General features: G+C 40.8%; 1 protein-coding gene across 1 annotated transcript in view; it reads right to left on the bottom strand.

Moving 5' to 3' along the window:
- Window positions 1-16046, bottom strand: part of ADAMTS2 (ADAM metallopeptidase with thrombospondin type 1 motif 2) — a 322378-nt gene that overhangs the window by 28293 nt on the left and 278039 nt on the right. Inside the window, exons 11-15 of the mRNA XM_048490772.1 lie at window positions 9701-9846; window positions 6489-6664; window positions 5817-5950; window positions 3712-3835; window positions 305-385 (exon numbers count right to left, since the gene is read on the bottom strand). Coding sequence (XP_048346729.1) covers window positions 305-385; window positions 3712-3835; window positions 5817-5950; window positions 6489-6664; window positions 9701-9846 — 661 coding nt within the window. The remainder of the gene's footprint in view (window positions 1-304; window positions 386-3711; window positions 3836-5816; window positions 5951-6488; window positions 6665-9700; window positions 9847-16046) is intronic.

Here is a 16046-nt window from a genome sequence, read left to right as displayed (position 1 = left end):
TGAGCCAGAAATGAAGAGCTCTTTGGCACTTAGCTTGTGACTTCCAGCTTGTAACTTCCAGTCCAGGCCTTCAGACAAGTCAGTGAAGGACAACTCCAAGATGTAGTCTGTAGCTGTATTGTTGTTTTGGGTATTGGTTTATGACAGTTGTAAATTATTTTGTGATCCTTTGGGGAAAAACTGGGGTACAAATTCTTGAAATAAATAATAACAGATGTGAACACAACAAAAATATTCCCAGCTTGTCATCAAAAGCATGCCTATGTAAAATGACAACAACAACAATACCTAGCTTAACACTCACCAAGATTATGAATAGTGGCATCAGATTCTTGTATAAGCAAGTGCCTTGCACCTGCTGGAATTTCAAACATCTTAATGTAACCTGCAGATAACAGTTTGAAATAAATTAGATTTTTTAAAATGAAGGGATTATAACCTTAGTGTCAAGGTCTGAATATATTCATCTCATTTGTCTGCATTATTGCGCAAAATTACTCGTTGCCAATTTTGTCATGGATATAGAATCATAGAATAGAATCATACAGTTGAAAGAGACTACAAGGTCACTTATTAATTTATTAGATTTCTATATCATCCCTCCCATTCTTCTGAGGCAATGTATTCCACTGTTGAACAGCCCTTATAGTCAGGAAATTCTTCCTAATGTTTAGATGGAATCTCTTTTCCTGTACTTTGAATCCTTTACTCCATATCTTAGACCCTTTCTGCACATGCGCGGAAATGAGCCTCCATCGGCATAATTTATGCCAGTGGAGGCCCCCACTTCCACCCCAGCCAGAGAGGTGGCTTTGCACAGAGCCGCCTCTCGGTCAGCCGCCTCCACTGACCTTCATGTCCAGCGTCACTCTGGAGGGCTGCAGGGACCCACCCACGCTGCCCTCTGACCTCCAGGGGTCGGAGGGCAGTGTGGGCGGGTCTCTGCAGCCCTCCAGAGCGACGCTGGACATGACGGTCAGTGGAGGCAACGGGGAAAGCGGCGTCTTCCCAGCAGTGTGGTTTGCACCATGCCAATGGGAAGATGGCACTTTGCAAAAACCTCTCTCATTGAGCGAGGTTAAAAGCAGCGGCTTCGCGCTGCTCCCGAGCAGCCAGGACGGTGCTGCTGTGATGCAGCATTGCCTCCTGTGCGAACAGCAGCCATGGGACGACATTTTTGCTGTCCCTAGGCTGCTGTATATTGCCCGTATGGAAAGGGCTTGAGTGTCTGGAACAGCAGAAAACAAGCCTGCTCCATCTTCAGAATGACATCCCTGCAAATATTTAAACATGGCTCTTAACCTTCTCTTCTCCAGACTAACCATACCCCACTCCCCCAGCTGCTCCTGATAGGATGGAATCCAGACCTTTTACCATTTTGGTCATCCTCCTCTGGATCCTTCCAGCTTGTCAACATCCTTCTTGAATTGTGGTGCCCAGAACTTGGCACAGTATTCCAGGTGAAGTCTGACCAATGCAGAATTGAGTGGCACTATTATGCCCCTCAATCTAGACACTTTACTCTTATTGATACAGCCTATAATTGCATTGCTTTATTGGCTGCCACATCACACTGCTGACTCATGTGCAGTTTGTGGTCTATTAAGATTACCAGATCCCTTTCACATGTACTGTAGTCAAGTGAAGTATCACACATCCTATATCTTTGCATTTCCTTTTTTCTGCCTAGGTGCAGTGTCTTACATTTCTCTCTGTTAAAATTAATTTTGCTTGTTCTGGCCCAGCTCTCTAATCTGTTCAGGTCATTTTGAATTCTGACCCTGTCCTCTGGGGTATAGCTAACCCTTCTAATTTTGTGTCATTTGCAAATTTGATTAGCATGCCCTCTATTCCATCATCCAGATCATTGATAAAAATATTGAATAGGACTGGGTCCATGACAGAACCCTGTGGCACCCCAGTAGCCACTTCTCTCTAGGATGAAGATGAGCCATTGGGGTTCAGTCAGTCAACTGATTACAAATCCATCTAACAATGGCCTTATCGAACCCACACTTTACTAGCTTGTTTGTAATATCATGTGGGACTTTGTCAAAGGCATTACTGAAATCAGGGCATACTACATCCATAACATTCCCTTCATCTATCAAACTTGTCACTCTATCAAAAAAGAGATAAGATTAGTCTGGCATGACCTGTTTTTGAGAAACCCATGTTAACTTTTATAATTTTACCTAATGCCTAAAAACAATAATTAAGAACTTTCAATTTGTTCCACAGCTAAGACAACCTGTTTTCCCAATATAAAATTAACAGGATATTCCTATGTGGAGAAATGCCCTCCACCCCAGAATCTCAGTATTTTATTCACTGGGGTACACTCCACATAAAGGACTGAAAAACAAAAACTACAGGAGGTGAGTCATCTATCTTTCCCAAACGCTGAGCTATCCAACTCTTAATTATAAGAGAAAATACTTCTGTCCAAAAGTAAGAACAAAAGGTTCAACCTCTTAAATGTTGCTGTAATGCCATACCTGGCTGACTGGAATTGCCTAATGACTAGGTAGCTTTCTCTTCCTTCTGAGGCATAAAGTTCAGAATGACGCCACAGGGAGACGGACACAAAAGGAGAGATTATAAATTCTCAGGACATAAGAAGGACCTTTTCTTTTCCTTGTTCATCTTCTTTGGATGGGCACAAGCCATGAAGGACTAAACCTTTGCTTAGGGACACCACCTTGTCCAAGTGAAGAGGGATAGTGCAGAGAAGCCAACTCTGAGAAGGTAATGAAGGATTCTCAAATGTTGCAACTTCAGGACTTATTAGCATGTCCCAATAAAATTTTGTTTAGGGTAATTAGTTTAAGGTGAGAGTTAAGGTTAGAAGATTGTGTGTTTTCACCTTTTCTTTGTATCCTTGCTCAGTCTAGTGGCAGAACAGACTGTGTACTATTTTTCTTTCTCTTTATTAAACGTTCTTATATTTGGAATGTTGTAAGCACAGATATCTGTTTACTTCACCATCCCTTGAGCACAATAGCTTGAAATTGCAAACATGCACCTGATTGTCCCCATACCAGCTGGTACAGGTGAAGTGAAAGATGTAGCAAAGACAGAGAGTTTTTAAATACTAACACAGATGCAGAGGACTTGCGAGTCCATTTTTTCACATCCTGCATTGTCAAAAAAGTAGGGCACTCCAGAAAGGGCGGCTATCACTTCCAGAATGAGGTGTTATCCTTATGCCAAAATATTTAAGTATATGCAAATTTAAAATGGCCCTGAAAATAATATGAAATCTGAGATGGGCAAAACAAAAAAGGCTACAAATCAGGAGAAAAATCAAGTAAACGCTCTGAACCCAGACACAGGCTCGTTCCGCACATACAGAATAATGCACTTTCAAACTGCTTTCAGTGCTCTTTGAAACTGTGCGGAATAGTAAAATCCACTTGCAAACAGTTGTGCAAGTGGTTTGAAAACGCATTATTTTGCCTGTGTGGAAGCGGCCTAAGCTACAAAGTTAAAGCTAAGGATTTGATCCATTAAGCCTCCCTTGGCATATAGATGGCGAACATACTCAGTGGAGCTTTCTACTTTATTATTCCATTTTAATAACACCCTTGCAGTTCTCATCAGAAGTCTCTTCTTAGCCTTATTTGTACATTCAGATGGATCATCTGATGCAGCAAGTTAAAAGTCCCTCTATGACCTCCTTTCATGATTCTCTGGAACAAGAGTACTAGCCTTGTTTCTTTGGTGCCCTGGAGAAGGTTCCTTTTACCACTTTGCAGTGGATGTTGTCTCCCCCACACACACCACACTTGTCTTCTTGCTTTGAGGAACCTATTACCTTGTCACAACCCACTTTCTGTAAACAAAGAACAAAAGATATTATTAATCAGAAATTTACTTGAACTGTTATCAAGTCAAGATATTAAAAACAGGGTATTCAAAGCACAGGAAAGAAATAGTATCTCCCTGAAAGAACATGTTAAATACTGGCATTTTAAAATAAATCTGTTTACAGGTGCTTATTTAACCAAACCCTAATATTAATTCATAATGCATCAGGAGCATTATTACCATTCTGATTGTGAAATTATGCAGCTATTTAATTCAATACACACCGACCTCTGTGATCCATGGGCAACACCAGCAAGCAAATTATATGAAGGGCAACACTGTAACCTTCCTGTCCTTGATAACTTAAAGAAGTGGTTCTCCAGTGAATCAAGCCTCAAGATATGCTCTGTGACTGTGGTCTTGTGAGCTGTGTTGCTTCATAGCTGCAAGCTGGGAACTACTGGATCCAATAGCAGTTAAGCAGAGCAACTTATCAGTAGCAGCAATTAAGCCAAATCCAAAGTTTTATGCCTTTTGTAGGAATGAGAAAACCTGTTGGGTGAAAGGCAGGCTTATACACTTTTACAAAAAGAAATGACCCAGTGAGTGAAGGGCTATTTATTGAAGTTTCTCCTAGGGTTACCCACAGGCATGGAGGGGGAAAATCCAGATCTCTGTAACAGAGTCTTAACAAGATGTCATTGACCAGATGATGTTATTTACCTCCATGCTATGACAAACACAATTCAGTTTCTATTAAAGGGACAGGACATCTTCTCCAGGCCTGATGGCAGCATATGTTACTGCAGAAGCATGTTAATGATTGCTGCTCTGTGCTGCTCTGGTCATCACTGGAAGTCCTGGGTCGTTTCCCCACTTCTAAGATGGAGGGCGATACATAATGGTTTTGTTTGTTCCAGGACCTTTTGAGCGTGGGGTCATGTTCCCCACCGCAGCTTCTGCCCCTTGGTCCAATGAACGTGGCAGCCATACAGCAGCTAGGCAGGACTCCCCACGATCCGCTCAGGGGGTGTCCTGTTTGGCTGATGCTTTGTGCTGGGCCGAGAATTTTTTTTGTTTTCAAAGGGACAAATCAACGTGTCCACGTTTATTTGAGCACACACAATATGCGTCTATTCCCATGTGTGCTCAAAACTACATGCAGACGTGGATTTCTAGTGTTAAAAATAGAAAATTCATAACCAGCTGCGCATGCATTGCGCACACCCCACCATGGCCTGATTGGATGGGAGGGTCCACGTCACTAAGCGGCAGGAAAATTTAAACCCGGAGTCACCCCCCTGGGCTTCCCCACTGCCCCATGCTCCATGCGGGTTTTTCCAAAAGGCACTGTTCTGAACAGGAACAGAAATGACGTGCACTGAGGGGGTAGGAGAGCGGCAGAATCGGAGCAGCTGCGTGGTCGCCCTGCTGTAGTGAGGAGTGCAGCTGGACCCCATGCTACTTGCCATGAGTAGCGCACAACAAAAGGTGAGTGGGGAAATGGCCCAGGTCATATGGCAAAAGCTGGCAACTTGTCTCAAGCTCACATCTGTGTTGCTTCTCTGGGGTGCTGCGTTATAAGCTCCTCCCAAATGCCCTGGGACTTCTGTGTTGCTCAAGTCATACGTTAACTTGTGCAATCCTTCTCATCCATTCCCTTTTCTTCATTTTTAAAACAAGGACTGGGAACCTGCTAAAATCTTCGGCTTATATGTACCTGTAGATTGCAACCACAGTGTTTACTGGCTCAGAAGTAAATTTAGCCACATAATCAAGTATTTTCCTTAATTATGCCATATATTCAGTGTTTGAACTTAGCATACCAGGAGTGAAGTCAAAGCCCATTTTAATTTCAGTGACAACTTGACTAGTCATTCCTTGTAAAATACAATGATACATTATGGCAGGGATCAATTCTTAGCAAAGTTTGCATACAATTTTACAGTTATGCCCATTCTCACAAATGGTAAATTTGAATAAGCTTTGAAATAGATGGCACCTACCAGGCAGTCTCCTCGCACACAAATACTATGAGAATCCTTATAGGAGCATCGTGTTCCATCATGTGCCAGTCTTTTCATATACACAACATCACCAGTTTCTTTAGACTCACAGTAAAGGTGGCACCTTTCTTTAGCTAAAAGAACAAAGACTCATGTGATTTATCTCTTCAAAATAAGGCTTATTATTTGTTCAATACAGGGCTGGCATTTCAGTGAACATGCTTGTGATGGGCCCTTTACGCCCTTATTATTTACTGCAATAGAAAACGTTCAGATTTTCAAGGATTTCCATCAACTCCTAAAGGAGGAATTTAGATCCATGTGCTTAAGGATTTCTATTAAGTTTCACTGATGTGACCTGCATTCATAAACAGTAGTGAGGGATGTTTATATTTCATCTCATTAATGCAACAACACATTAAAGTAAATTCTGAACAAAGTAAAGTTTCTATAATGATGTGATTGCAGGGCTGCACTGATATATTCAGTGGAGGTGTTAAGTAATGAATTAAACCAAACAGTGAAATGCTTCTTGCCTGAAAGTGCCAGCAGATGCTTGAGGCATATGGCAGGATCGCTTGAGTGTGCTTCTTGTAGACAGGAAATTCCAGTCTTCTAGATCTGATGGACTGGCATCTAGTTCACTAAAGCCCTACTTGGATAAATACTAACCATCATTATGCTCATATGGAAGCCAGTGGTGCTTCATGTTCTGATACTCAAAGAAAGGATCCCACTGTTTGCACTGTTCCTCTCTGAAATCTTCATAATCCTTAGGACAGTCTTGTGTGCTGCAAAGTTGGAACTCATAGCTTGGCCCAAAACATGTACGACCTCCATTTGCTGGACTAGGGATTTAAAGGGAGAGAGGGGGAAAAAAAACAATGTTGGAAGGTTACATTGTATCACTTACTACTGTGTCAGTTCTTTCATTTGCCTTTCAATTATTTCTTTGGTTGCAAAAAATAGCAAGATGTACAATTATAACAGTCCATTATAATGATTCTTCTTACCTTTTTTTTTTTTTAATGTCTTCTCTATGTATAGGAAGACAAAGCACCAGGAAGACAGTACTTTACATTTCACAAAATATCCCAGACATTAAAGACACTGCATGATCAGAATGAAAATTCCACTGAATGAAAATTCAGCTGTTTCAATTACATTGTTCATATCTACAGACCTTTTTTAAAAGGATGAACTGAAGTCCAGGAAGAAATTGCATTATGGTTGCCATCACCCTTACCAACTTTAACAGAAAACTGTTTTAAAACAGAAACAGAAAACTGCTTCAATAATTGAAGGAAGAGGCAGCTTACTGCAAAATCAACCCAAGCAACCGCTTGGTTATAACTGGGTGGGTTTGACTCTTTGGTAGTGACTTTTTGGGGGGTAGGTCATCCATGGACAAATATGGCTGCACAACAAAAATATTTATTTAGAATATTTATATCCCAGTTCTCCTCCAAAGATGAGAGACTGACTTAGGTATCAAAACATTGAATAGTCTTATGAAACCAAAATACTTTCAGTCTTGGATCTCTGTCTGTAGAATATAGTAAACAATGACAGTATTAAAGATGGTCATCCCTGCTTTAACATTCACTTCACAAACATGATTTTGTTGCTACATCTTAAGTTACTTAACTTGTATTTGGACTTTATGATCTGAACATCTGAGAGACTGATTGTGTGCATCCTACTGCTCATAAAGACTGACACCCTGGGAATGAAGGAGATGTATGGCTGTAACCCTGCAAATACTAGTGAGGCCCAGTAATTTTCAGATGTGGATTTTGAGAATGGCATAAAGACTGGTATTGGACTGTATTCATGTCCCTAATACCATTTTGGGATTTGGTTTCAGGATGGTGGATAGGTACAGGGGGAGATCCCACTGACCCCTAGTACTGCTGTCTTAGCATTGATTGTAGCAATGGGGCAGGGACAGTTCCAAAAGCTTCAGTGTTACCATCTTAGGGGTGATTTTGGTGACAGTGGAGGCTCTGACCTGCCTCCTTTGCTACTGCCTTAGTGTCAATGGCAGCTGTGGTGGGGGGCAGTAGAGGGGCCCCTGCCCACCTGCAGCACATCTTAGTGGAGTTTTCAGGGATGGGGGGCAGAATCTCCTTCTTCTAATCCAGCCATAATCATGCCTCCAACAATGTCCTCAGAGTGGTGGACAGAAGAGGAAAAGGCAGTTGCGAAGGCAATGTTCAGGGGGGAGCTGAAATTCCCCATCCTTTTTAAGGTTTCAGATTTTTCTAGAAAACTAGAGGTCCTTTAAGTTTAAAGAAGAATATCCTGTCAATGTGGCCACAATATGTGGATTTAAGCATCCACAGATGAGGTATCATAGATGAAGTAATGTGGAGAACCAGGTACATTGATTTGGTACCAGCTTTAAAAATCTTGGAAAAGCTGCTCCCCAACAAAGTGCAGGAGAGGAAATTTGCTGCCATGGAGATTCAAGCAGGGGAAATGCTGGAAAAGCTGGTTTTTTGAAGTCCTGTTGTTGTTTTGCTGCTATGACACCAAAGCTTCCATAAAAAAAGCCTTTCCATGTGAAAAGGACACAAATATATTCTTAAAAAGAGTAATCTGCAGCGTAAAATAGAATTCCTAAACCAGTCCACATAGCAGAAGCATGTTGTAAAAACAACTGAGTGGGTCTGCATTATTCCTCTCAACCAAGGTTCTAGAATGAAATCTATATATCTAATTCCAAAGTGTGCTTTCTGCCTATGGATACTTAAATCAGTACATGGGGGCAAACTCACAGATATTGCTTCAAACTTGGAATACTTCCCAAGTTTGCAGACAAAAAAAATCTGAAGTTTAAAAAAACTGAGTAATTTGACTCCCCCCAAATTTTAAAAAAGTGTTTTGTTTCTTAAAAAAAACTTATTACTTGCCAACCCATCTGGGAGCTGCAACAGTCAAGGAGGTGGGGGTGGGGAGCTGCAGCTGAGAGTCTGAGAATTTGCGGGCTGAGAGTCTGAAAATTCATCAGACCTGGGAAAAGCAGCAACTGGAGAATGGTAAGAGTGGGGGAAATACATACAGGACATTTGTTTACATCTGCCCTGAGGCTGCAACGCTGATGGGAAGGTTGCTAATGCTGTTGGCTGGGAGAGGGAACTGCCAGTAGACTCCACTGCTGTTGGGGTGTGCGTAGGAGGGGGGAAGCTGCTGAGTGGGCAGCCAGGAAAGTTCCTACTGCCATTTATTTGCAGAGAGAGGGGAAGCTGAGGGTAGCTGAAGATATCAGGTTGCCTAAAGAATCATAGATGCCATTGTGAATGCACATGTGGAAGGAAGGAAGTTGCTGGGCAGGTAGGAGAACCATTCCCCCCTCTATTACTGAGGGTGAAGAAGGTGCTGGGTGATCCTAAGGAATAGAGAAAGTTAAAGAATGGGATATGCTGGGGGGAAGAGAAAAAATGAGAGATAGGGGAGAGAAAGAAAGAAAGAAAGAAAGAAAGAAAGAAAGAAAGAAAGAAAGAAAGAAAGAAAGAAAGAAAGAAAGAAAGAAAGAAAGAAAGAAAGAAAGAGGGATTGGGGGAATGAGAAAGGGGGAATTGATTTGAAGGGAAGAGAAAGTTAAAGAAGGGGGCTCAGGGGAAGAAAAAAAGAAAGAAGGAGAAATTGGGGAGAGAGAAAGAAGGGGGATTACCTTGGAGGGACAGAAAAAGATTAAGAAGGGGAGGGGGCAATGAAGTAAAGGTGAGGCAATGCTCCCTCTTTGCAAGTTTCTTGTGAATCTCCACTTATAGCCATGTAATGCCAAAGTAGCCCCTCACAGCAAAAACTGTATAATTTACCAATATTTTCCATCAGAAATATTTAACAGACAATTATTTAATTATTTAGATTCAACTTACTGAGGATTGTCACATTGCCGTGTTCTGTATCTTATTCCTGTTCCACAGGTTCGAGAACAGGCACCAAATTTACTCCATGCTCCCCAGTTTCCATCTTGTTTCAAGATATCTGGAGTTAACCAGATACAGTGACCTTTAAAACAATGCTAAAAAAGAAAAAATATACAAATATATTTTCATAATAAGTGTTAATGTTGTGCAACTCTTGACTTGTTACACTTTTGACATTAGTTCAAAGCACATATAAGAGTGGAAAGTAATAAAATATGCATCTTCCCATTTAAACACAGACATATTACCCATCATCTGTAAAAGAAATTAGGGATTATGCATACATGCAGGCAGTTTACTAGGTATCACATTGAAAAAAACTTCGGGAATCCAGACTAAATTTTTCTCCTGACAGAGGAAGTGCAGTAATTTCCACCAATTCCCTCTTCCTGCTGCGGGCTGTCCATCTGCCTCTGATGCTGCTACTGGGGGCTCCCTGTCTCTCAAGAGCAGCACTTTGGAGAGATCAGTGGGCTGCAGTAGAGGGCGGGAAGAAGGAATTATCAGCTTCACTAAAAGAAATGCCTTGCCTGAGCAGAAGATTGTGGCAACCTCTTCTGGGTGAAGCTTTACATGTCACAAAAAAGTTAATTTATATTTCATTTAATTTGAGTAGAAATGCCACCATTTTAAGAGATGAAATCTTGCTTTCTTATTCAGCTCTGCTCATCTATGTAGCAAGAATAGTATTGAATTGTGAAAAGTGCAGTTCTAGTGCATAATAAGATTTATGTAAAACCCAGCTGAAGTAAAACTGCAGTTATTTTAAGACTAAGGTAAACAGCATTAGTATCTCTAACTTTAACAGCGTATTGAATGCCCACAGTACGTTGGAGGTAACAGTTATTTTGACTCTTCTGTGAAGTATGTGAAAATATAGTTACAATAAGTTATTTTATTACAATGAATATATTTAACTCAAAATGAGTCTTTCTTTAGAATAAGAACTGTTTATAGAAAATTCTCAATTCTCCTAAAATGTAGGCATAAATATATTTTGGAATGTACTAAAAACTCTGTACTAAAAACATTTGGGAAAGGGTGGCCTATAAATTGGATAAACATGAACATAACACAAAGTATAGGTTAAACTGCAGGTTTTGAAATGACTGGGATCATGGGTCCCTGCACCCAACCCTTTCTCTGCAGTCGCAAAGAAGCTACAGTGAGTGGCATTTTAAAGCCCTGTAGGGCCCAGGCTCATGACCACAGTGGGGGAAACGAAGGAGTCCCCCCCCCCCCCCCCCGGTGCAATCCTGAACCCACTAGCACTGTATCCTCCCCACATGGCACATCAGAACAATTTCTGAAACGTTCTACCTTTCTTGATTGAACAAACTGCAAATCATTCACTCCATGTTTTTGAAAGAAAACATGAATTAGATTGTCAATGCAATATCATACCAACAGACTGGAGAAAGTATATATTACTGGATCATGAAATCTACTATGTAGGCAATGCCCATATTGCATCTTGAGAATCATTGATCCATTCTGCACAGCACAAATAAGACCTTCCGAGGATGCAAAAAAAGGCGTATTGGGGAGGCAGTCTATCAGAAGAGTTTAAAGCGGAGTCACTCTGGTAAGATGAGAAGTCTTTAGTTGTCTTCTTGCCCTCACTGCAATCTTCTATCACCCTTGGAAAAGAATACTCTTCACACAAGATGTTCTTTCCATAGGAAGGCTTTTACTTTAGCAGTTGCAAGGTTACACAAGTCTGTCTATACAAGACTATTATACTATACAGAACTCTTCAGCAATAACAAAGTTCAACATACACAGAACTCAACTCAGTCTCTATCTCAACATATACAAATACATACATCAGGGATACTTTCCCCTGCCCACGCAACAGCCTCTCATTGGTCTAGAATTACAGTTGAATTCACCAATCATGTTAAAGGTTAATCTTTGCTACTTTTGCTCCTAGACTGACTGTCTCCATCCTAGGGTTGGGAAAACCTTCTGCTAACTTGAAATGACCTTTTATGTGAACTTTTCACTCTTTTTTATATATCATGACACAGTCCACACAGCTTTTTCCCTAAGACGTCCCCAGGAAGCCTTATTTCAGCTCAAGCTTTTTTAAAAAAACAACAATGATAAATTGTGAACCTTTTTTTTAGGAGGCATCTTTAAGACGTATCCTGTTTGGCTGTATGGACAGGAACAGGCAGGAGCTGTCTTATTTTTCCCACCTTCTACTACTCCCTTCCCCCATTAGAGTGCTTACTTTCATTTTCACAGCAATTGCACCCACTATTTTCTGCAGCTAGAGTCCCCGCTGCCACCATTTGCTGCATTCGTTTCCCATGGAGGTTTCCTGTGCTTGCATCTCATCCTATTGCTATTTATGGGTAAAAGGTTCATGAATAACATTTGTTTTCCCTGGCAATCCCACACATGTCTTTTTCCCTTTTTTGTTTTATTTAGAGGGAGCTGGATTCGTAGTTACGATGCCACATATAGGAGCATAACAGCCGCTTGGAGAATGGGTCTACCTCCCATTAAGAAGCAGTGGATAGACCTGGCCCACATATCTGTGGGACCGCAAGAGAAAACAAACTTTACTCATGAATGTTTTATACGGAAATAGCATTAAGATGAGTTGTGTATGTTCTTCCTCTTTCCCAAGCAATCATGTTAATGTCAGAATGAGGAAAGAAGGATTGTGAAAGAACATACCAATCAAAATTCCTTTTAAAATAAGCACTAACAAAGATTTGAAAAGGATAAGCTTGATTGTTTTATACAGTCCAAATACCCCAGGTTGAGAAAGGGAAATATCCCAGTTCAGCCAAGAAGTTTGCACAGTCCTAAAGTGGGGTTCTCCCATGATATTTCCCTCATCCTGGGATGTTCAAAAATCACCAATTTAGCAATTCTTTTCAAAAATCCCACATTGAACTCACTACCGTGCAAACACCATGGGAGCAGAACCAGTTCATTTTTCTTGCCCAGCCACCTGATCTCCCTGCGCCGCTGCCTGCCCCCTGGTCTCCCCACTTGACGTGTCAGTTTTCAACTCAGTTTTCAGCTGAGCCGCAGCCTGTTGCAGCCTGCCCTTCTTGAAATGTTCCCCCAAGCACATTTTCTGCTAGTAGTATTGTCCAGGTGCCATTTTGCCTGGGTTAATCAGGAGTGGAGTCCCAAAGTGTCCCCATTTTCTTTTCTTACATGTACTTGTTGCTCGCAGTGCATAGCTAGGGAGATGTGCTTTGGACCAAATGTTAGTGTGCATATCATGGTGGGGTGGGAGTCTTTCGTTTTCCACAAAAATATGAGAACATGAGTGGGAATGTGATGTGATGCTGTGCCCCATTGTTTTTTGCTGCCACTTGCCATGTTCATTCAAGCCGCCACCCAAAAATAACAGCCAATCAGAATGCAGGACACTGGAGATTTTTGCGCATGTGCAGATACACTTGCGGTGTAAATACAAAACACGACCCAGGCTCGTGTGAAACAAACTGGAGTATTTCTTCCCAGTCTTCACTCGATTCCTTCACAGAAATGGTCAGCCATGCGAAGGGAGAAACCGAGATAAAATAGACCCAGATTGTAAGATATCGATTGTAACCCGGTATAATTGTGCTGTGTGGAAATAGCCCTTAATTGACTGTTATGTGCATATAAACTGTTAAAATGTGGGCCTGGGAAGTACTTTTAACATCACACACACACACACACACACACACACACACACACACACACACACACACACACACACACACACACACACACACACACACACACACACACACACACAGAGAGAGAGAGAGAGAAGAGAGAGAGAGAGAGAGAGAGAGAGAGAGAGAGAGAGAGATGGCTATAACAGCAAGTGCAATAATTCCCTTGCTTTTCTGAAAAATCAACTTCAAAACCAGTGTTATGCAGTTCAACCAGCTTTCAAATCTAGGCACTTGGCAGGTGATATATGCAAAACATATGGCTAAACACCCACTGCCAGCAAAAACAAAGGGAAAGTATTCATAATGCAAAATATCCTTCATAGGATGACCAGTATTTTCGCAGGAAAAAAAATATGAAAAGGTGATAGATTATCACTGATAATGAGAAAGGCTAACGTTAGCACTATAATAATGAGAACTAAGTCTATGACCTGACTGATCATCAGCTTATATAAGAAAGGAAGAGATGCTGGGTCTTCATAATGGGGTTCTTGAAAATGCCAGCAAGATATTTTAGGTCACAACCTAATTAAACGATAATTTCTGTATAAGAATGAAGAATATAATGAGGTAAAGTTACAAAGGTTGAATCAAACAACAGGAGACATTTTCACAGTGGTTTCAGTCACATCCAGAAATTTATTTTATGAAAAAATTCACTGATGTACCTTTTGAAAGCTGGATATAATCCATATACCAATTTGAACACTTAATAAAAGCCCTAAATAATTTGAATCCTCTTCCACCTATATGAACCCACCCAAGATTTGAGCTCAAGTCAGCAGACGGTTGAGAGGCCCTGAAGACCATGGCTTCATTATCAAGGATCCAAGAGAAGGCCTTCTCAGTTACTGGAAAGAAGGAAGCTGGATGAACTTATGCAGAAAGAAGAACTGGTTCTCAATGCCTCCCATTAATTTCTATGGGACACAGTAAAAAGGAACAATTATACCATGGACAATTTTCATAGCTCAGTCTGAAACTATAACGAAGAAACAGTAGAGATTGGGTCTTTTTGGGATCGTCCTTTAATTCAGTATTTTTCAGATTAAGCTTTGATACTTTATTTAATGAAGGTTCAACTGTATGAAATATTTGGCCCCAATAAGGTACACCAATTGATTCCAATTTCATAACATAATTTTGTAAAAGGAAATTTCCTATTTACTGACTGTATCCTCTTTGAAATAGTTTCAATTTAACTTATTTGGATTTAGACTGCATAAAAAGATTTATGTCCTTATATTGCTTGAACAGAGAGTCTTTATAAAATCCTAGCTTTTGAGACAGATATGTAAGAAGGAAGAAGAGTTGTTTTTTGTTCTCTGCTTTTCTCTACCTTAAAGTGTTTCAAAATGGCTTACAATCGCTTCCTCTCCCCATAACAGGCACCTTGTGAGGTAGGTGGGGCTGAGAGACTGAGAACTGCAACTGGCCCAAGGTCACCCAGCAGGCTTCATGTGGAGGAGTAGGGAACCAAAGCAGGATCTCCAGATCAAAGTCCACTGCACTTATCCACTACATCACACTGGCTTTCAGCACTTTCACACAAACCCACGAAACTGCCTTTCAACTGAGTCAGGTTTATCAAGGTCAGTGAGATTGACACTGACTGGCTGCCTATCTTCAGAATCTCAGGTGGAAAGGTATTTCACACCACCAATACCTGATCCTGTTAAATGTTGGTGCTGGGGATTAAACCTGATCTCATCATATATGGGAAGATAAGCAGGATATCTGTGGTGTTTGGATGGAAGACCACCAAGAATGTCCAATGTTGTGATTCAGGCACTGGCAAAATAACTCTGAATGTCTCTTGCCTTGAAAACCCTGTGGGGGTTGCCATAAATCAGCTGTGACTTGACAGCCCCCCCAAAAAGTCTCAGATACTTGACAGCCCCCCCAAAAGTATCAGAACTACTTAATCCCATGAGATTATGACTAAAACGATATATAAATAAATAATTTGTGGAATCAATATGCATATTAGGATGGCCTAACTTGTGTCAGGTAGTAGATCAGTTAGATACATAATATAAAAAGTACAATTGGTTCATCTGAACTTGGTCCATCATGTATGAGACTTTTACAGTAAATTGTAAAATATCTTCAGTTCCCTTAATGTGGCAAAATCCTCCCATGAGAAGGTTACTTCTATGTGCCTTGGTGATACAGTGATGCATTGATAGGGCTGGTTTAGCATGTTCCATTTGTAAATCTGCTAAAGGCTGTCTGTGAGGATTGTATCATACAAAAAGGCTGTGGAAGGCAATGAAAATTCTTCCACAAAGTCCAATTTTCTCTGTCTCTGTGTTGACTAACACAGCACATATTTATCCATCTGTCTCCTGTCTGGGAGAAGCTGAGGTCAGCTTTCTCAGTGTGAAATCATCTGGACTGTTCTGATTGCTTTTGGAAAATGTTTTCCTTGGTTAATTCCTTTTACAGTATATCTTATTTGATTATCCAGCTTTTACAGAAGAAAACAAAATGGCATATAAGAATATACAAGAAAATTAAAAGATGGACTATTTATATCCCTTTGCCCCTGTTACTTTCCTTGCAATTAATGAATTATTTCCTTGCAATTGAATTATTGG

The sequence above is a fragment of the Sphaerodactylus townsendi genome, linkage group LG03, assembly GCF_021028975.2.
Source record: "Sphaerodactylus townsendi isolate TG3544 linkage group LG03, MPM_Stown_v2.3, whole genome shotgun sequence".
Lineage (NCBI taxonomy): Eukaryota > Metazoa > Chordata > Lepidosauria > Squamata > Sphaerodactylidae > Sphaerodactylus > Sphaerodactylus townsendi.
This window is presented reverse-complemented; position numbering and strand designations above follow the sequence as displayed.